At 34.4% G+C, this 23,733-nt stretch overlaps 1 protein-coding gene across 1 annotated transcript in view; it reads right to left on the bottom strand.

The window, feature by feature from the left end:
* Positions 1-23,733, bottom strand: part of LOC145276950 (uncharacterized) — a 95,407-nt gene that overhangs the window by 28,378 nt on the left and 43,296 nt on the right. The window contains exons 5-6 of the mRNA XM_080128468.1: positions 19,017-19,197; positions 12,859-12,933 (exon numbers count right to left, since the gene is read on the bottom strand). Of these exons, the coding sequence (XP_079984594.1) occupies positions 12,859-12,933; positions 19,017-19,197 (256 nt within the window). The remainder of the gene's footprint in view (positions 1-12,858; positions 12,934-19,016; positions 19,198-23,733) is intronic.

Below are 23,733 nucleotides of genomic sequence, written 5' to 3'. Positions count from 1 at the left end.
CTGGAGGTCGTCCTCTAGAGTCATAGCCATTTCTTTAGATATGTATTCATTAGTTTTCACCGAAAGTCTGCTATAGAGCATAGTGTCATCAGCAAATATACCCATCTCAAAGAGAATTTTATCAGGGATATCGTTTACGAATATCAGGAATAATAAAAGTCTGAGGATTGACCCCTGTGGCACACCCGCATTTATATCATGTTGTTTGAATGTACAACCATCAAGGACAGCCTGAATTTTCTATTATCTAAGAAGGATTTGATTCGTTAAGTAAGCATCCAGTAATACCATACAATTTATTTTGATGAGAAAACCATCATGCCAAACCCTATCGAAGGCCTTAGATATGTCTAGGGCTACTGATCTAGCGTCCCCTGCCTTATCCAGTGCGTGGTATATACGTTTGGAGATTACAGTTAGGATATCTGCAGTAGAGTGGACTTGCCTAAACCTATAGTGCCGGCCAGAAAGAAGTTTATTATCTATGAGGTGGCGAACTAGTGCTTGATTGATTTTGGTGAAGAAAGGGAGGAGGCTAATTTAATGGATCAGTTCTCTTGCCAGAATTATTGAAAACTAGAAGCAATTTTCCAACAGTCTGAAAAGCAAGATTTAGTGGGATTGTCTTATATGAATATTTCCTTCCAATAATATTTTGTAAGACTTGAAACCACTAGATTCACCAACCTGTAATCTAATTCATTTCAATATCTTGAAGTATATATATATATAATTATTTTTTTTACTATAATAATTAAATACCTACAGACACTAGTGTTTCATCCTTTCGGGAATCTTCAGTGCAGGGTGTCATGATTAACACCAGTTGACAGATTCGAGCTCGGCAACACGAGCCATCTCAGGCTTGATTAGCAAAGACCGTATCCATTCGGCTACCGTTAACCGCGTGAAATAACGTTGAATTTAAACATTTAAATTTTTTTTTTTAAACGTTCAAATTGATCGAATTTTTATATGATGATCTATGTATAAGAGCTAAATTGACCGACTTAATTCAACTGAAAATGCTCAACGATAAGAAACGAGTTTCTTAAATATATATATTAGGACCCCAGTATACATTTTTTCAGGCTATGATGTGGAATACAATGTTTTTCCAGCCTGGTTACAGTATTTGCCCCACCTTATAGTGTTATTTATGTTTTTTGATTATATACATGTGTATTATATACTGTGCTGTATTTTGTTACTAATTTTTAATGCTGTATCCGGGGTTCTACTGTGTGTGTGTGTATATATATATATGTGTGTGTGTGTATATATATATATATATATGTATATATATATATGTATATATATATATATATATATATATACACACACACACATTGGATATTTGAAAAAAAAAATTGATATATTTTTTTATATATTCTTTTATATAAAGCATTTAACTACCAGATTCACTACAAGAAGTGTGGAAGAACAGTGGAAGACAGGCATTTAAGTGTGTTATCACTGGATCGGAATGTGGTTTGATTAAGGACAAGTTTTTGCACTTTAATGTATGTAGCTTCAAGCATTTTTAACTTCTTGACATTGGTTTCGTGGTTTATTATTTGTGTGTGGCTGACAAAAATTTCTCTAACTTTGGAGGAAAGGCAGTTAGTTTTTTTTTTTTGTGTAAATGTTGTACTATTGCACTTGATCCTGTATTAAGCATGGTAAGGTGATATGACAGGGTAGTTGTTGTGTAACCAATGTAACTATTAGTTTTATTGTTGTTAAAGGAACTGCATTCTCCCAATGAGCATTTGGACTTATAGATGACGATTCATTCTCGTGGTTTGAGGGTGGAGAGGTGTTGTTTTTTTAATACTAAAATTGGACCGAGAATGGAAGCCATGGAAATTCCATCTATTTGGGTGTAGATATTACCATTATAGTCGTAAAAGGGTACCTCGGTAGTACAAAGTAAAAGTAATTGTTTAAGTATTACTTTGTCAATTTTAAGGGGAGGGAGTGACAGGTTGTTGTATATATATTGTCAAGGATTATATCTACGTTTTTTTTTTTTTTGACAGGTGTGTTTGTGAAAAAGCTTTCTATGTCGATGGATTCGATAATTTTATTGTCAGGTTGTTTTGATTTTAGGATTTGACATCAAAATTAGGAACATCTTTGTTTCTGTCGATGCGCAGGTTGTATTATCATGGCTTCTCACAGAGAATGTTATGGCAAACAGCTTATATACCAGAATCGGAAACATTCAAGATATGAAAGACAAGTTGAGTAAAGAATTTGGTGCCAACATTCATTACAAATACGTCTCCTCTGCTGACAAACCAGATCTTCTTTTTTATGGTATCACTTTAGAAAAATTTAAAGAGAAATTGGACGACTGAACTATGCATATATAGAGGTTGATTATTTCCTCGGTAGAATTGCCTACATGACGGGTTGAGACACCTGAAAAATGGCCAACAAGTACCTTTAGTATCATTACAAGTCGATTTTTTTTCTTTTTAGATAATTGTTATTTTATCAACTTGCACGAAAAGAGCTATGTAAAAGATGCTTAAAACCATTTGAATTATGCAAATACCATCAGTAGTTCAAAAGTTATGTGAATTTTAAATGCCAAAATTTAGGCTTTTCCATGGACATTTTTCTTTAGAAAAAATGGGCTAAATTATGGGCCTCAACATTTCAAGAAATTCGGTAATTTCGCCACCATTTATTTATTTTTCAAGCTATTCTCATGAAACTTGGCAGTCTTATGTAAAATTGTGTGCTCTTTCTGATTATTCAGTCAAATCTGATGTATCTCTTTACCATAAGCCATGAATTATAAATTCAGATGCACAAACTACATTTTTTTTTTTAAACTGACATGGTATCATACAGTGGGTGTCTATGAACAAAACTAAGTATTATAGTGGTATTTAAATATAGCTTTATTGAGAATAAGCATTTTCTTGCCTCCTCACGAAAGGAAAGCTTAATCTTAAGTGTAGCCATTGAATGCCTAAAGAGCATTCATGGCCAGTATTTACTACTTCCCTCAAAGAAAAAAAATTGAGTAGATATGAATTAATCTCAGAAATAAATCCAAGAAAATTTTTCATATAGATTTGAGATTTTTGTAAAAGATGGAAATTCTCATAGTCGACCAGAACTCATGCATTTTGGGACTAGTCCAATTTTCAATTTTCTAAATCCTCTCTATCTGGCCCAAAATATAACCTATTTTCTGAAATGCAACCATAAATCGTACTCTATATGAATCCGTGATGTAACTGTCACAGTACCAGAATACCAGGAATTCTGATAAGCAATATAAGATATATTCACCAGTTGATGATAATTTTTGTCATTTCTATTCTGTTGTTTTACTGGAAATTCAAAATGATTACTTTTATAGGTTTTAGGGTATGGTAAAAACGAATATTGCATTTACATCTTCTGCAAATAAGTAGTTTTCCGGATATCAAGCAATGTCATTTCTTATGTTATCATTGGTGGCCATCTTGGTATGCACAAACGCACAAACGCAACCCCAAGAAACTATGCACAAACGCGCATACCAAGATGGCCACCAGCAATAACATAAGAAATGACATTGCTTAATATCTGGAAAGATACTTATTTGCAGAAAACTTAACTGTGATATTCGTTTTCAGCATACTCGAAAACCTTTATAGGTAGTCATTTTAAAGAAAAATGTTAAGGTGGAAACAAGGTAAAAATTTAAAAAATGCATCACAATGAAATTCTTTATCGACCCGCCTAATTATTATTATTATTATTATTTAGATATCCTCAGTTAAAAAAAAAAACAGGTTTGTTTTACAGATTTGAAAAAAATGGTCTTGACAAGGAGTTAAAAATAATTTCAAGTTTCACGATATCTTTTTTATTTAATTGTTAGGTGAAAGTACAGAATAGTTAACAAAAAACACCCTTCCTTCCCCATGTTAAGAATTGGTTTCTAAATAATAACGTTATTATTTCAGCGTGGTAGCATAAGTGCACAAGTACCTTTTATTTGTTATATGTTTGTTTTTTTGTTTGTTTTTTTCTGACCACTAAAAAACATAATTCTACCTTAAGTACAAATAAGAAGTTAAACGCATGTACTAAAATTTTGTTGTTTTTTAACGCTTTTAGTGCACGTGTACTAAAAGCGTTAAAAACAACAAAATAGCATTGTTTGGAAATCAAATTTGAAAAACTTGAAAATAATTTTTTTAAATTGACGAACTCAGAATAAAAAATGACTAGTCTAGTAAGACAATCTTCTATTTTTAAGAGAATACTTTAATCAGCTCAGCGCATGACACACTTAGCGACCAGTTTTCTGTAAGAGGATTTCATTTCTATAAAAGATAACATTTTAAAGAAAATTCCGCGCAATTAATAATTACCAAATATTTACATATCTATCTATATCTATAAAAACAGAGATGTGTGTGCCACAGACGATTTCTGATTGGTTAATCCAATAATCACATCTCCTAAAAAACTATGGTTCCTATGTTCTTAAATTTACCATAAAATATTATGCTCTTATTTATTGTCCATCTTGGAAGGGTCTATTTTTTTCCTAACTTGCCATTTACAAATTACAAAATTACGAAACTTACACCAGCCATCACAATCCAACCTCCGACACCACGTCCGCCATTCTGGTGCTAGCCGCACACACGTACACACAACACGAAAACAAACGCTGTCCTCCAAAGGACAGACTATTAGTACTACTACCCAGCACACGCGCACACATACACACGTTCACTACCGTCCTTGTGTACGTCACGTTGTTATGGCAACCAAGCCCGTTCCCGTTTATCCATTCATTTGCTTATACTTTCTTTTACTACATTTTTTATTTATTTTTTTATTTATTACAGGTAAGAGAGTAATTCGGGTATGCATACTAAACTGTTAACCGTTAGTTTGCGTGTTCGATCCTGATCGATTCTACTTTTTTTTTTAATTCTATTTGTTTATTAAATCCTATCCGAAGCGGGGAGGGGCTATACCCTTTCCTTCCACCTCCCCCCAAGGGTGGGTTCCTAACGGAAGGGCGTCCGATCCTCCACCCACCTACGGGCAAGCAGGGGGAGCTGGCCACCATCCCCCCACCAAAAGGGGAAGCCTGGCATTTTCTCACCCGAAAGGGGGGAGCTTGGCAGTTTCTCCCCCCAAAGGAGGGAGCCGGTGTCCCCCCCCCAAGGGTGGGGGGGGCGAAGAGGCCAGGAGGAGGTGACTTTTTTCTTTGGGGGGGGGGGAGAAGCCTCCAGGCACCCTCCTTCCTGAAGGTGGGGTTGGGGATTATCTCTCCCTGAAGGGGGGAGGCCGGTACCAAGCATGTAAATCCAGAGGGGTGACTTTTTTGTTACCCCTCGGAGTGGGAAGGAGGCCGATCACCCAGGCAACACTGGGTAACCCCTGCTAGTTATACATGAAAATAATTCTGAAACTATTATCTATATGAAAATGGATGATATATGCCAATTTATCTTATCAATTTTGAAATATTCTTCATCAACTTTGCTCGGTTGTAACTTTGCTTCCTGTGGTCGTAAAAATAAAAATCAAGCACCAGTAGAGATGGACTTCTTTGTTTATATAGCCTGTAAAATTTCAGCCATATCCTAATCAAATTTAACCTCGCGCATATGTATCCAAACGTAACGTATAAAATGTAAACATTGAAAAAAACTGATTCCCTTTTTGTTGTCGTCAGTTTTTACTGTTTTTTTTTCCATTTTTAACTTAGAGCATAAAAAACATTGAACGCATAAAAGAAAAATAAATTAACATCATTGGAATGCTTATTTTATTCTCTTTCCATCAATGTAATTCTTTTAAAAATTGACCAACAAATAAAAAAGATATGACTTGTTGAAGCACATTAGGTATGTAATATTGCCGATGTCCACGAAAATACAGCATACGCTTGTAATGCTACCTTTAGTTATGTAAGTCTGGAAAACAAATGCCACGTGGAAAATGTTTTCCATAAAATATTGAGTAAAACTATTAGGGAACCGCTGATTCTATTGGATAGGTTCTCGATTGACAAGTTATGCCGTGCTGCTGCCTTCATATTCAGATTTGTGAATGGATGCAGGCGAGTAAAAGAACAATCTGATCTAAAACAAACTGCTTGGATTTACTTTATCAAATGCAATTGTATCATTTTTATTAAGAAGGATCCTTTTAATAAAGAAATTCCCTCGCTAGTTAGGAATCACAACATCTTGATCGATTGCGATGGGATCTTGAGAGTGGATGGCAGGATTGCAAATTCAACGAGAGTAGACTATAATTTGGTCTACCCTATGTTAATTGCCAAACATTACCCTCTTACAAAATTAATAATTATGGATAACACACATATCAATAATCAGAGTAAAGCACATATTAGCAAATATTCTGTTTATAGAGCTACACTGGTCAAGTAAATAGGGGAAAATCTTGCTTTACTTTCAAGTTTTTGTTTTTTGTTACTTGTGTAAACTGATATAGGTCTAAATGTACTTAGAAAATAAGAAAATACAAAATATTCACGATTTTTGCGCATGCTCTCAGCAAGAATAACCAGAGTCTGGACCAAAATACTATTGCCGAAATCTATAACTTCTCAGCACCACAGGCTGCTGCAAAGAAGGTGGGCTCTCTCTACCGTGCTAGAAAATTACTTACGCCTGAAAGTATCCTGTACCTCTATTAGGCCACCATTCGCCCATGTATGGAGTACTGTTGTCACATTTGGGCTGGTGCATCTGCTGCTTGTCTCTCACTCCTGGACAGGTTTCAAAAGAGAGTCGCCAACCTGATAGGTCCTGAACTGTCATCTAGGCTTCAGCCTCTGTCCCATCGACGAAATGTTACATCCCTCTGCCTGTTCTACAAATACTTTAATGGTGAATGCTCTGACGAACTGCAAGCACTTATACCTCCTCGACGTGACTACCCTCGACAAACCTGACAAGCAACTAAGTCCCACCCCTTTACAGTAGAGATCCCTAGGTGTAAGAAAGCCTTTTACTCCAATAGTTTCTTCCCCAGAACTGCAAGTCTTTGGAACTCCCTTCCGGGATACTACTTTCCCAACTGTACTGATATGCAGAAGTTCAAGTGTAATGTGAACAAACATCTTACTACTCATCTCCCTTCATAATGCCCCCGCAAATTATGTCCCCCGATAGTAGCCCCCTACTTCAAAGTGGCACTGTGCCTTGTTTGGGGTGAAAATTCAATTAAAAAAAAAAAAACAAAAAAAAAAAAAAAAAAAAAAAAAACCAGATATTAGAGAAATTAGTAAATTCTTGGGAATGATTATCCAAATGGGAATGTTTGTTTAAAATGTAGTCAACATTACAATGCAAATCTTAAGCAGTAGGAAAATGCCTTAACTGGTTATTATTGGTTGAACTAATTTGTTTTGTTGTAAATATATGAATATAACGGCATAAATAAGGTAATAATTGATTCAAACACCGTATATATATTAGCTCAGAATCTGAATAGATGCCATATACCTCTAGATTGCAACTATCCATTACTTACATTCAGTATGCCGCCATCTGTCTCGAAGAGTGGAGGATTTCATTTGTTGCCATAAACACACTTTTTTCAAGCACTATGGATAATAATCAAGGTAAGTTTATGAAATGCAAAAATTCACAGTGGTAGTTTAACTATTGAACTTCATAATTTTTCCAGTTTGAAGACAATCATAGTATTGAACTAACTAAAATTAACAATAAATATATTTTTTCATCATCTACATACATTCAGGTTCCTATTTACTTGCCTCTCCATGAGGGATGAGTTAGACACAAGGTCGTTTTTAATGTGGGGAAAATCCAGCTCCCAAAAAGGGGCATTCTGAATAGGAACAAAAAATAAAAATTGCCTCAATCAAGAAGGAGTTCTCCTTCATTAATCGACGTCAGAAAAGGTGAAGTGTATTATCAGAACAGATACTACACTTTGCTCCTCGCCAATTCAGGTTATAAAGGGTTAATATGGGAAAGTAAGAAAGTGCTTTCTTCCAACTCATAGTAAAAAACAGGCTGGTATTTTGTAGCAGCATCAGTGGAGGATGCTTCATCTTATAGCATTAAGGTAATACTGTCATGATAAAAAGTCGTGATTACATTCTGTGGTAAATGTTTTAAAAGCCATGTCAAAAATGGAAACTCAATATGATGCACTCTAACTTACTGATTATGCCATTCTTTATTTTATGAAATAAATAGAAAAACTTTAGCCAGGCTGTTTGAAATCAGTCTTATATTAAAACTTAGCTGTAGTTTCAGAAAATATATTATTTACCATATTTCTACACTAACATTTCATTAAGAAAAATTTTAGATTTTGCAAAGAAGAAAAAAAAAAATTCTGAAAAGGCCAATTATTTAGCATTTGGCATTTTATAGGTCAAATTATTTAGAAACAGAGATTAAAGTATTTTCTATTATATGCTCTACAGGAAAAATAAAAAGACATTTGAACCATTATAAAGACATTACTTTGAAATTGCATGTTTGAGAAGGACAATGTTTGTCTATGTTTTTTGTTTTTTTTATCAATTTTGCAGTTTTTTTTTTGTTGATGGATAAGATTTGCGTTGATGCTGCACACTGTGTTTTCTTTACTTGAATTACCCTACTGATTTTTATTCCACAATATTTGGAATTAAATTTGCCGATTTTCACTTTCATAAAAAATGACATAAAAATACTTCAATGATGCTCCTATTCAAATGCGATTTGGGATTTAGACTAAAGAACATAAAGTTTTAAATATTTAGAGGTTGTTTTTACCTTGAAGATGTGAAATTTGAAATGCCTCTAAAATGACACTAATTTTCACCCTGACATAACTATAGAAAACTGGCAATGTTTAATGCATCCCAAATAGATACTTTTCTTCTTTAATTTTACAGTTTCAGTAACATACACTTTTGACTCATTTTTTAAGTTGATGTTTTGTCTTATTATGACAATGCATTTATAGAAGTTTTTACATTGGATGGTTGGTTGTTTTTGTTTTACGGCATATCAACCCTTTTCAGGTTATTTAATGCTGAATCCAAAGATGTTGAAAAATTTTTTAATAGAATATGTTTGTTGTTTTCAAGTCGGTTTCTATTTAACCCATAGTTGGGACCCTAACAGGTATTACTACTCTGGGTCAAGATAGGTATGAAATTCGTACAAACAAACTCTTACACACACAATGAACTTCCAACGTATGCTTCGATGAACTCTCGCATACATTCACGTACATTCATACATGCAATGAATGCTTATCTACATGCATGCTAGTTATAAACACACAAACACTCTGTAACGTTCGTAACCTTTTTATGTAAATAAGTATTCCTTGTACATAAGTAAATATATGATCCTGTTTTAGCGTGCTTCATTTCAATATCTTAAACGTACTCATAACACGTGCCATTATTGTTGATTGTTTTCTTTATTATCCTGTCCTAGTAACGACGACCTCCAACTATCCAGGTTATCGAACACGCAACCTATTCCCGTAACCAGTTCATATACACATCTATACGACCAGTATATAAACTGCACACCGGATCTCCACAAATTCTTCATAAGTTTTGGTTTCGGTTATAGCTTAAGGAACTCAAATTTATATATATACTAGCAGGGGTACCCGGCGTTGCCTGGGTGTTTGGAAGTGTGTGTGGTGTTAGATAAAAAAGAAACGTGGGGGGGGGGGAAGGATTGAACCCGAAGCCCTGAGGCAAAGTTTGAAAATAAAATTGGCCAGCCAGAATGATTTACTGAAAGATGTTTGAATTTATTTAAGTAAGAACCAAATTGACAGGTACGCGCACGGAAGTCGTCGAGCGTCACGATGACTGACGACGTCAATGACCAAGTTTGTTTGTTATAAGAGAAGTAAAAAAAGAAAACAACGTTAAAATAAAAGGGGGGGGGTTAATCAAAACATCGAAAAAAAAAAAAAACTAACATAAGGCAAATGAACGATGTTGAAAACAGAAAAACGAACACATGAAAAATGGCTTAAATAAGTCTATTTCGATATTAAAATTAAAAAAATCGGTGGGTACCCGGGTGGTTTTGGGTGTGTGGCTGGGGTGGATAAGCGAAGTAAAAAAAAAAAAAACCCAGAATAATGAACGTTACGTGAAAAATGGCTTAAATAACACTGGTTCAATATTTAAATTTAAAAAATCGAAAAAAAAAAGAAAAGACATCTCACACCACGATTCGAACCTAAAACGTTTAGATAATGAACCAACGCGCTAATCAACTGATCTAACACGACGTACATGAAATTTAATCAGTTTTTCAACTATTTAAAGTAAATCAGGTCATGACGTCATCTGACGCATGCGTAGAACCGGTTGTCGTCATGAGAATACCGTTTTTGTTGACCCCCCCCCCTGTCGAAAATTGTTGATTTCGGGGTGAAAAAAATGAACGCTTTGGGCCAATTTTTTTATATTTTTCGAGCGAAGGATGGAGCTTCAATATGATACCGAGTTTGTGAATTTTTGTTGTGTCTGTTGAAAATTTTTAGCAGACACACAAACATACATACATACATACATACATACATACACACATTTTCGCTTTTATATATATACTAGCAAAAGTACCCGTCGTTGACTGGGTTCAAAAACAGCCTACAGAAAATGGACTCTGATTTATGAAAGTACTAGCGAGGGGTACCCGGCGTTGCCCGGGTGTTTGGAGAGGCGGGGGGGGGGGGTAAAAAAAAAAAAAAAGTAAGTATGGGGATCGAACCCGAACCCGAACCCTTGAGGCAAAGTTGTAAATTAAAGTGTGAAAAAAAAAAAAAAGTGCGATGTTAACCATTGCCCCACCGCGAGATGCTAACGGAAACACGTTTGAATTTATTTAATTAGTTAGATTTAGCAGGTGCTCGTTTTAATGAGCTAATGAGGTCAAGTTTTACTGCTGGATAGTATTCATTTACTGCTGAACGCTTTTTTTCCCACCCCCAAGATATAGAAAAAAGACTAACCCACATGCGGCGAGCGACAAATATTGAATATTTATCTTCCCAAAATCGACCAAATTAAATAGACAGGCGAGCTTCGTTGTTAACTGCGAAATATTACGATTTATATGTGATATAAAAAGTTTTTAAAATTTGTGAACCGACCGACCGCTTCTCTGAAAGAAGCCTTTTGTAGACACACAGAAAAAGCGAACCCACATACATACATATACATTTTCGCTTTTATATTTATAGACTAGCAGGGGTACCCGGCGATGCCCGGGTGTTTTTGAGGTAAATCAAAACTCGGGGGGGGGGGGTGTAATAATAAAAAAAAAATGTTTTGGTAGGTGAGTATGAGAATCGAACCCGTACCCTCGAGTTGGAAATTAATGTGTGAAAAAAAAAAAAAAACCGGGCTTAGTTACCCATTAGGCCACCGCTACATACTACATAGACAGGTTTGAATTTATTTATTGAACTATAAAAACAGGCATGCGCAATAAAAGTTAACTCTGCTGCTTCCATTTCAAGGTCAAATAGAAGTCACGCAGTTGTTTACCTAAATTTGACTGTTTTTTTTCCCCAATTGTCCAGATTGAATAGCAATTGTCTGATGTACAACATTGATCAAACCTTCTGGACATTTCCCGGCGCAACAATGCCGAGGACTTGTTAACTTTGAATTAGTTTCGCTTTTTATACGAAAAAGCCTCATCAACACGCGAGGAGCCAAAATAGCAATACTTTTGTAAAAGTCGACGTAAATAAATCTAGATGCGACGCGCTTTCCCAAATCGTACATATTATTATTTAGGACCCATATAAACAGTTGTAAACGATCGTAACGACCTCGGAACCGTGTGCGAGAAAAGCTTTTTGAAGACATACACAAAATGGTCACACACATTTTGCCTTTTCTATATATATATATATTTTTTTTTCATAAGTTTCGGTTTCAATTCAAGCTGATGAACCCAAATCAAATGGATATATTTTTTTTATTTTTGAAATCGCAACTTTATAATATATAAAAATCAATAGAACATGAACTCTGTAATAATATATGCGAAATTTGCAAGAATTAAAATATCATACTTAAGCGCACTTTACGACCGGGCTACACCGTTTTTTTTGCAGTTTTAATAAAAAAAAACTACAATGATATCAGAGCATCTCCATTTACGCTGAACATCTACAGAATGCGAACATTAATATATTACATAAGAATGAGTCCCCTGTGGAATTTCCACAGATCCTGCCAGTTAAAATTTGATGTGCTATCCAATTTGGATTACATATTATACAGGGTGGAAATCTATGTATCTATAAAAGTGAGAATGTACGTGTGAAGATAATTCTCAACGTACATACTCAATGAATTTTTGATCTACAGACTTGAAATTTTGTATATAGGGTATTCAGACATGTGGGAAATTTTTTAATCCATTTTCATCCGGAAAAAAGGGTTGTTAAGGGGTCAAAATTGAAAAATTGGTATGTGAGGGTAGTCAGATTGTTAATTTTTTGTCAAATGTTTCACGAATGAACAGGCATGAATCATTCAGATGACAGATTACTTATGTTAAGAATAAGTAGGTTTGAAAACACTTTTTAAAGGCTGTGTCAAGCTAGCCTACTGGTTATCATACTTTACTCACTGTTTTTAGGTTTTGGTTTTGATTTCAGCTGGAGTATTTTTTTTTTTTTGCTTACAAGAAGTTTAGAAAAAAACATAATACTCACATGCACATATGTCTCAGTTTCAGTATTAATTAAAATATAATATTTATGCATATTTTATGACTAGGCAACACCGGGCGGCTTGCTAGTAATTTTATAAAAGCTAAATTGTTTACTCACCAAGTGCTTGTAAATTAAGGGTGAAGATTTCTTCAAAAGGCCAAAGAGAACATCACCATCTATATGAACAGCTTCCTGAATAAGAGATGCAGAATCAAATATTAAGAACATCATCATCTATATAAACACTTTTCCGAATAAGACAAAGAGAAATAGGAAGAAAATTACCAGCTTTCTAAAACAATTCAAATATGATCATCATATATTAAGTTTTTTTAAATGAGAAAAATGAAATCAAATATAAAGTATATCAACCTCCATATGAACAGCTTTTCAACTTAAAAAAAAAACAAAAAAAGGGAATTTAATATGAAAACCCTGGAACAGGCCATGATCAGAGTGTAGTATCTGTTATGATGCTACACTCAAGTTAATTTGTTCTTAATCAATGGAAGGGGAAACCTTTCTATACTAAGGCCATTTTATCTTTTCCTACCTCCAGCTTACCCCTTCTTGGGGAGCTGGTTCCCCCTCACATTAAAAATGACCTTGTGTCACATTTTGCTTTCGTGGGGAAGCGAATAAATACCCGACTAGTTTTCTAATGTAGAAAATAGAAATCAACTTTGAAAAACATCACCATCTATATGAACACTTTTCTAAATAAAACAAGCCGCGTGTGCTGCATGTGCCACAAAAAAAAAATAGTGAACCTAATGTCTAACAAGGCGCACGTGCGTAGCCCCTTTTGTGCTGCATGTGAGATGACGCCACAAAAAAAAAAAAAAAAGTGAAGAAATGATGAATGTGAGAAGTGTGAAGGGCCAACGTTGTCTTCACATTTTCGCCAAGTTTCAGAAAAATCTAATACATGGGGCAAAAGTTATGGGGTAAAAGGTGTCATTTTTTGCAATTTTGGGGCATTTGTGATCCTTTTTGAGCTCCTGGGAACGCTGAATCCCAGTGAAAATGGACAAATAGTGCAGTTTCACACCTCAAGACATGTATATTTGAATTTGAGGGGAGCGGGTGTCGAAAAAGTGTACTTCCCATAGAATCATGAAGATTAACTAATCAAAGGTCTGACGAGACACTGGCCATGCTGCTATGAGGTGTGAAGGAAAAATGTACCTCGGTGAATGAAAAACTGTACAGAACAGCCATACGGATCCTTAGAGAAATAGAAACTGGCAGTATCGATGGCATTCTGATTTTACAACAGAACGAAAAACTGTCGCCAAAATAATTTAAAGATTAATAACTTGAAGCATTTAAACTAGTGGTGGGCTGATTAATCGGAATTGGAATCATTAATCGTAAGAATCGTGTATTTTTTTGGGGGGGGGGGGGATCGGAATCGCATCGTTAAAAATACCTTAGATTTATGATTCTCTTATATCTTTAAGTTGAACTGTTTGTTTGAAGTGAGATTAATGCTGTTAAAGATTTATTATAAAAAACATCATAGAACTTTTCATAACATATTTAATATGATGTACAAGAATTTTATTAACTACTTTAAGGTAATCTTTATTTATCTTAATGAGTTTTCTTATTCCGTCACATACATAGACGCTGTCTGTTTTGAAACTTTGAGGCCCATGAGTTCGCACTGTTGCGAAACTTTAGGGAACGCGAGGTAACATTGTTTTTCATTTGTGAGCAAAGTTTATTTATGTATAAAACAGCCTAACTACATCAAATGAAAAGGTTGATGAATACTTAACCCTTAGAGAAAAAAGGTTTTACAGTGCTCTCATTGCGAGTAAATCATGCTAAAAATCAGTGGTTTTTCCAACTGGTGACTAAAAAAAAAAATTTTAAGAAGTGGGAGGGGTGCTTATCTTTTGGTAAGTTTTTTTTTTTTTTTACCAACACTCTTCTATTAGTAAATGAATGAAAAATCTCATTAGTAAAAAAAAAATGCCTCGTCAACCTTTATATTTTTTAAAAATAAAACAAGTAAAGTCAAATTATTTAAACAATAAAAGGTTTAATAGAACCAATATATGTACTTTCTATTTTCTGAACGAAGGCTGTTTCAGGAAATATTTCTAAAACTAAAGTGAAGCTGATCACGTGGTATCAGTTTGCAAAACTTTGACAGTCGGTCAGCTTTTTCGAAGTATCCAAAAACAAAAACGTTAGAGCTACATATTATGCTGACTGACGGTTCCGCTTAAGGTCTTTCGAAAGCTACAAAAGAAAACAATCATTTTGCTATCTGTTAAATAAATGTGGTAAGTGAATTTAATTTTTTTTCTTTTAGAAATTTACATTTCATTAAAATATTCTGTGAATGAAGCAATTAAACATTTCTTTTGGAACTTGGCACAAGAAAAAAAAAAAAAATTGAAAAATTTATTAAAAAAGGAAAAAAGTTTAACTTTTTTTTTTTTTTTTAAATTCTTTGAACCCCAACTTTGCAAAATACCCAGTCACTCAGAGTAGTTCAACTAAAGCACTGTAGGGGCTTGGTTGACATTCACCGATGCCTGGTATCACAGTCGTGATCTGAGCATAGGTAAATATTTCCCAACCCCTAACAAAAAATAAAAAGGCTGTCAGAAACAGCATTAAGGCAGACGTGATTTCAAAAGTTTAATAAATAACTTTTATTTAACAACAGAAATAAACAATTACCAAAAATTTACTTTTTTTATATAAAAATAAAGAGGCAAATTATAGACATTAAATAAGAATAAACATTAAAGGACGATAATTATATAATAAAAAAAAAATACAGAAATAAACCAATTTATTTAAATTTAAAAAATAACATTATTGTTAAAAACATTTTTATAAAAGTCAAATAAATAAATAGGAATAATTTGAGACGATTGAATATAAAAGGCTAAAAATTTAATCAAAGTTTTCTATTTTTAAAGAGAATACTTTAGTGCCCGTGTGACCGCAAAAAACAAAATAAAAAAATGAGCTGTGCTGTCCAGGCTCAAACGTGAAACGCGAAAGACAAAAAGTTAACGGACAAATGCTTTTGCCCCCACAACCATGAGTGCTTATGACTTTTTAGACAAACTTTTAGTTTGATACATGTGAGTGACTTACGAAAAAAGTGACGCGAAAAAGGACCCCCCCCCTTCCTCAAAAAGTGGTCTAGTTGACCACCACAGAACAAATCTTTAATTTTCACATATTATGCATCCTGGGTATTGCTCTTTCAGATAGTACTGGTTTCAACTCAGTTGGATGTGGATTACAAAAGCTTTTAGCAGACATACAAACACAAACACACAGGTAGGTCCCCTTTATATAGTAGACTAGCAGGGGTACTTGGCGTTGCTCGGTCCCATATAAAACAATGAGTAAAGTGAAGTTGCTTTTGAACATACCTATTATTCTCAAGATAGAAGAATTTTTTATGTCTATGTATCATTTGCTATCTTGAGCAAAAGAATATTTTACCTACTTTAGGACGGGTATTACAAACACACGTATGAAATAATTGTACTTTCCCTAGGATAGGTAATTTACAGCATGTATACAAAATAATTTTACCTTCCCTAGGACGGGTAATGTACAACATATTTAAAATAATTTTGCCTACCTTCCGACGGATAATTTATATACACATATGAAACAATTTAACATACTCTTGACGGTATCGTACAACATATATGAACTAATTTCTCTTCCCACCAAGGCCACTATAATTTTAAGAAAAATGAAGTCATTTTTAGAAGATGGATCATTAGGATTTCCAAATAAATACATTGTCTGGTTAATGATTAGGCAACCCTTGCTTCACCATAAAATTCGTCATTACTTTGTTCCTTCTCCCACCACAACCACTACTGACACTATAATTTTAAGCGAAATTATATAATTTCTGGAAGATGACTCAGCAAGTTTTCCAAATTAATACATAAATACATTGACATGGTTAGTGATTAGGCAACCCTTGCTTCACCATAAACTTCAACATGCTGTGTTATTTTCCTTCCCCACCACAGACATCATAATTTTTAGCAAAATGATGTCTTTTCTGAAATATGACTCGGCACATTTTCCAAATCTATATCTATAAAAGTGAAATTGTGTGTTTGTCTGTGTGTGTACATTTTCCTACCAAATTACTGTCTATTTTTAGTCTACAGACCCGAGATTTGACATAAGAGGTATTAAGATTTGGGAAAATCTTTTTAATCGGTTTTCGGACAGAAATTTGGCTGCCAAGGGGTTAAAGTTCAACGATTTGACCTTTGAAAACTCTACCAAAATCCTCTGCCAACTTTGGGTCTAAACACTTGAAATTTTAGATGTAGGTTCCTTGGGCATGAAACCAAATTTTTAACTTGATTTGAGCTCAAAACAAGAAATATTAAGGGGTTAAAATTGGGATCAAAGTTAAAAAAAATTTAACCTTTCAGCCATTTTTTGGTCTAAACATTTAAAATTTTACATAAAGTGTATTAAGACATGGGCAATGTTTTTAATCGGTTTTTGGCTGAAAACTTGGCTGCCAAAGGGTCAAAGTTCAAAAGATTTGACCTTTGCAGTGTCTAGCATTGGAAATTTTGCATAAAGGGTATTCAGACATGCAGCAAGCTTTTTAATCAGTTTTTGGGCGAAAATTTGGCTGCCAAGAGGTCAAAGTTGAAAGAGTTGACTTTTGTAGACTCTACCAAACTCCTCCACCAATTTTGGGTCTAAACACTTGAAAGTTTAGATGTAGGTTACCTGAACAAGAGTCAAACTTTTTAATCATATATATATATATATATATATATATATATATATATATATATATGCTCATAAAGTTATGGAAAGTACGTAGGGCGTGAGCAAAGCCGGGCTGAACTGCTAGTAAATACATAAATTGTCATGATTAGTGATTAAGCAACTCTTGCTTCACAATATAATTCAACATTACTGTTTCTCCTTCAACCCAATCACTAACATGAAAATTTTAGAGAAATAAAAGAGGATTCAGCAGGTTTTCGAAATTAATACATAAATACATTGACACAATGATTATGCAACCCTTGCTTCAACATGAATTTCAATAATGGGGGGAATAGCCACTGTATTCAACATGACTAGCCACTGTGTTCAACATGACTAGCCACTGTGTTCAACATGACTAGCCACTGTGTTCAACATGATTAGCCACTGTGTTCAACATGACTAGCCACTGTGTTCAACATGAATTTCAATAATGCGTGGACTAGCCACTGTGTTTAACATGACTAGCCACTGTGTTCAATATGACTAGCCACTGTGTTCAACATGACTAGCCACTGTGTTCAACATGACTAGCCACTGTGTTCAACATGACTAGCCACTGTGTTCAACATGACTAGCCACTGTGTTCAACATGATTAGCCACTGTGTTCAACATGACTAGCCACTGTGTTCAACATGAATTTCAATAATGCGTGGACTAGCCACTGTGTTTAACATGACTAGCCACTGTGTTCAATATGACTAGCCACTGTGTTCAACATGACTAGCCACTGTGTTCAACATGACTAGCCACTGTGTTCAACATGATTAGCCACTGTGTTCAACATGACTAGCCACTGTGTTCAACATGAATTTCAATAATGCGTGGACTAGCCACTGTGTTTAACATGACTAGCCACTGTGTTCAATATGACTAGCCACTGTGTTCAACATGACTAGCCACTGTGTTCAACATGACTAGCCACTGTGTTCAACATGACTAGCCACTGTGTTCAACATGACTAGCCACTGTGTTCAACATGACTAGCCACTGTGTTCAACATGACTAGCCACTGTGTTCAACATGACTAGCCACTGTGTTCAACATGAATTTCAATAATGCCGAGTTAGCCACTGTGTTCAACATGAATTTCAATAATGCCGGGTTAGCCACTGTGTTTAAGGACTGAAGACAGCCTTGTTACACCAATTGGTCCCATAAAGTAGGATTGGACAAACAGACCACCCTGCTGGCATACATTTTAGTGTGTGTTTATGGGTCATCCTAGGACGACCGTGGTACAGTAACACAAGAGCTAATGTTTTAATACTATCATCAATACTGAGGAGATTCTAAATGCTTTACCGGTTGATGTCCACTATAGAAATTGAGGTTTGCTAATAAATTCAGTTTTGTGAATTTCGAATTGCTAAGGATGATATGCTAATATTTTAGATCACAAAAATGTGCAAGCAGCATCATTAAAAAAAACAAAAAAACTATAAAAGCTGATAAGTAAGAAAATACTTACTAAACCAGGACTATAATATCCTGGAAGATATTTTTCACAAATCGATACAAGGCACCAAAATGCTTGTTCCGCAGGCATGTGCATCAACAGGACGGCAGCAATCGGACCTTGTGCTTGACAATATCCATCTTGTGGATTATGAATAGTATATGCCTTCAGTATTCGAAAGAGATCTTCTTGCCTAAAAAAAAACAAAAAAAAAAACAAACAAAGAAATTTGAAAAGTTCACTTGTTACAACGATTAGATTTTGGTTGTTTTCTTTGATGCCATTTGAACTATTGGTACTTGTACAGTTTAATCAAGACATTAAAAAATGAAAATATAGAAAAAAAGGTTATATTGTACGTATCCGTTTTGGACTGAAGATCTCGGAAAAAAAAAATTTTCACTTAATGTGATTGAGTAGATTTTTTTTTACAGTGGAAAAACGTTTTTATGACAGCGCGTTGAAGGTAGACATCCTTGAATCTTTTGAACACGCCACGGAGAGATAACTCAGTTAAAAGTGTCGGCACTCCCTCCCCATCTTTAATACTAGTTTTTCTTCCTAAAAATCGAACTTTTTGCTTAGTATCATAACAAGTTGTTTTTTCACTGTAAAAAAACAAAAACTACTTGATGAAATTAAGTGAAATTTTTTTTCAGAGAACTTCATTCCATAACGGATAAGTACAACATAACCTTTTTTTTCGATATTTTCATTTTTTAATGTCTTTATTAAACTATACAAGTACTGAACTATTTTTAACTTGCTTAATCTACTAATTTCAGTTAAAGTTGTTCTACTTCATATTCTTAGTATTTTTAAATATTTGATACATTCTCTATATCAGGCATGTCAAACACACGGCCTGCGGGCTGCACGTGACCCATTATAGACACACTTGCAGCCCGCACACACAAATGATCTGCTTTTATCCCACAATTCATTGGCAAAGATTCGGTACATTTTGACGTAATAGAAATGGGAGAAGATCATTTTCAGTCAAATGAAGTCTTATAAAAAATCACAACACATCTTAGCTAAATAATTATTTAGCCTAAATAGGTAATAATGAACTTTAAAAATCATTGGTCAAAAAATATTAATTTCAGTATGTTTCTAAATTGGAAAAAAAAAAAAAAAAAAAAAAAAAAAAAAAAAAAACCCAGCAAATTTTTTTATTTAATGTGTACAAATTTTGCCCCCTCAAATCATGACAATACAAATCGACTCCTATGACTCTGAAGGGACTTTAAGTTTGACATGCCCGCTCTATACAAATGGCTTGTGCATTCATTTGTTTTGTAAATAGTCTGTAATTGAAAAGTTCTATTTAACCGATAGATGGGATGCTAACAAGTTTTACGATCAGGTCAAACTGAATCTGGAAGTAACTAAAAGGTGAAGTCCACACTTCCACAAACCCCCACATTTGGAAAAAGTTTTCTATCATACACAGGTCAGTTGTGACTGGGTAGTTGAAAATACTGTTTGAAAATAGGGTAGAGAAAAAAAAATAAAAGAGTCGAGAAAGATGGATTTTTTTAGAGTGATGTTAGGGTAAGGACTAATAGTTTAGTGTTTCGGCAAAGGACAAATTTATTAAACACATAGATGGAACCGTGACAGATACTGCTACTACTATGTGTTGGAGTGTACCTGGTAATAATGGAAATCAAGGGAGAGACTCCAAACTCCCAAGTTTGAACTTCACTACTTTAAAACTGGTTTGGCAACAGTCATTTTCAAATCCAGTTTTAAAAAAAGCTGCTGATTTAATCAGATGAAAAATGAAGTCATTCAAAAAAAATAAATAAATAAAATAAAAAAAAATTAAAAAAAAAATTGATGACTTGGATTTTTTATAAAACTTTCTAAAAAGTTGTAACTAATTGATTTCTATATGATTTTGTTTGTCTATACTTTGCGATAACTCTTGGGTGTGCCCCAGGGGCTCTTTTAGGGCTAATAAAACACTCCATTTTTGGGACTACTTTACCATATAAGTCCAAAATTTTCTGTGCATGTCTATTTAGCAGTTTTGCATGGTGCTAAACTCAAATTTAAATATGTTAAGGCCTTGGAGACTTTGGGGGCTAAATGAGAGAGAGGGGGCAAATGATGGACTTAGTCATTTCTTTTTTTGCATGATGCAGAACTCAAAATTTATATATGTTAAGGCCTAAAATTGCAGCGTTTGTTCATTTTCACCAGGATTTGATGTCCACTAGGGACTTTTAGGACTAAATGGGGGGGGGGGTTACGTAACTTAGTCATTTTTTTTATGCCTCATTCACTGTGCATTCACGAGGGACCATGCATGCTTCACTTGCTATTATAACCTTCGGCACGACCCTATATTCTTTCCTCACATCTTCTATTATCTCGTCATCTTTAATATTACAGGACAAAGATCAGGAGTAATGTCAATAATGGCAATGACTTGATCTGTAAGGAATTTTTAAATGGCAGAAGGAGGCAGTATGATGAGTGTCGTCGGAACTAAATTCTCAGGTGCTATCACAATTTAGCTACAAAAGGAATCTATGAATTAACTGTGCAAGACCGAAATAAAATTTGAAATTATAAACATGTTGCTATTGGGGCTGTGTGGAAATAGCATATGCAAGAATATGAGTCAAGATTTGTTTGTGTTGATAAGACTTGATGGTGTTGAGAAAGTTGCAAAGAAATATTTACATAATATAAGATAGGTCCAGTAGTTACATTCTCTGGAATGAGAAGAAAGCAGCAAAAGGGTATAAGTTCTTAAAGGGGGTTAACTGGTTACAGATAAGGATTGTGATAGGGGCCAGATGCATTGGAGTTCAGGATGTTTGTTCACATTACATTTAAATTTCTGCACGTTACATTTAAATTTCTGGACATTCGGGGAAACAAGGAGGAATTCCAAAAGCAAGCGGTTTCAGGAAAGAAAATATTAGAGTGGAAAATTTTCTGGCATAGGGACCATTACTGTGAAGGAGTACGATTTTACTGTTAGTTCAATGGGTTGACGATATTTACGTTAAGAGGGTTTAAGTGCAGTAAGTTTATGTCCTCTCATCCAGCAACTAGATACTGTTGTGCATTTTTCTGTTGTTCCTGGCTTCTCTGCACTTTTTTTGTTATTAACTATCATGGCGATGTTAAGATATGATCCACCCTTCGGAACAGGGTTCACAACAATTGAACAATATTTCTCTCCTTGTTGGGATTTGCTCTAACGATTCCTATGATATTGCCCCCATTGACTACTGTACACTCTTTAACCCTTATCCTCGAGTGGCCTCTGGGCCTGGATAAGTGATCACTCCTTAAAAAAAAAAAAAAAAAAAAGTACAAGTCTCCACTATTCAAGAGGCATATTAATTGGCTGAAGACAGGTACATGTAAAAAAAAAAAAAAAAAAAAAAAAAAAAAAAAAACAATAAATGGTGAAATAAAACGGATCACTTGAACAACTAAAAAACATGAAGTTTTTGATTTGTTTCAATTAATAAACTATATTTTTCTTCAAACTGACACAGACAAAGAATTTGTCTTTTTTTTTTTTATATGTTAATAGGAAGAGGAGGGTACGTTTCTCCTTTTGCATGCTTTTCTTCCATATTGATTTCTCAACCTTATGAACAGTCCATGCTCATTTTATCAGGCTTATTTTAAAGTGAATCTGCTCAAGTACCTGAGGTGGGAGTCACAGTCAACTCTAACTCTGTAATACTCATTAATTCTCACTATTAAATTGGCTTTGTGCAACACTTTACATAGTTAGACTGGTCAGCTGCCATTGCTTGGACCCAATCTTTTTGTTATGGCCAGTATGTGTTATGATTGGTTATTGGCTACCTCAGCTCAACCTTCAGGGAGTGGCTAACAACATCTATCACTTAGCCTTGTTTTCATTTCTTGCACATTTAATTCTTCTCTGCCGACAAACTTTTGTCACTCATGAAAATATATGGGTTTAGCTGACACCTTTCTGACATTTCCTCAGATTGCAGCTGGGGTTTATGCTCATAGTGCTTCTATTATCTCATAGTCTAAAGCAGGGTTTCCCAAACTTAAGGACCATGGAGCAAAAGTTTTTCACAGAGCACTAACAAGATAATTCCCAAAATAAATATGAAAAACATTAATTTCAAATTTTAACCTATACTTGTTCATTAGTTGTTCCTGGTCATGATTTTACTATATTTTTGTGTTGGCAACCATTTTTGGTTTTTTATTAATCAAAAGTTGTTGCATTTTTTTGTTTATTTTAATTTTATTTACTCATCTTGAAACTCTTCACACCCATAGCTATGTTTCATATATCTTTCTAGTAAAAAATATCAATAATTAAAAGTCTGCAGCCATTTAATTTTTCTATATTAAGCATTTGGTCCTCTTTAAAGAAACAGTTTCCAGAGTCTACATTGGGAAACCCTCATCTAAACAACACTTTTCTCCCTGGTGACTCCCTTACTACAAACTGAGAATGGGAACTTTTCCTACCCTACAACCGTTGATCAATAGTTTAGTCTTGGTGACATTAACTCTCAGGCCTTCAATTTCTATAGCATTCTTTCAAGTTTTTAACAAGTAAATTTTCCTTCGTTTCCAAGGCAAGTACTAAATCACCAGCATGCAATATCTCTTCTGGACAATCCATATAAAATTCCTTGGATAATGCTTCTAAGACACAAATGAGAAGCAATGGACTCAGTAGCGAAACCTGATCTGCTCTTAC

Source organism: Euprymna scolopes, chromosome 1, assembly GCF_053919585.1.
Source record: "Euprymna scolopes isolate OS-2025 chromosome 1, ASM5391958v1, whole genome shotgun sequence".
Lineage (NCBI taxonomy): Eukaryota > Metazoa > Mollusca > Cephalopoda > Sepiida > Sepiolidae > Euprymna > Euprymna scolopes.
Note: the sequence above shows the minus strand (reverse complement) of the source record. Positions and strands in the feature narration are given on the sequence as shown.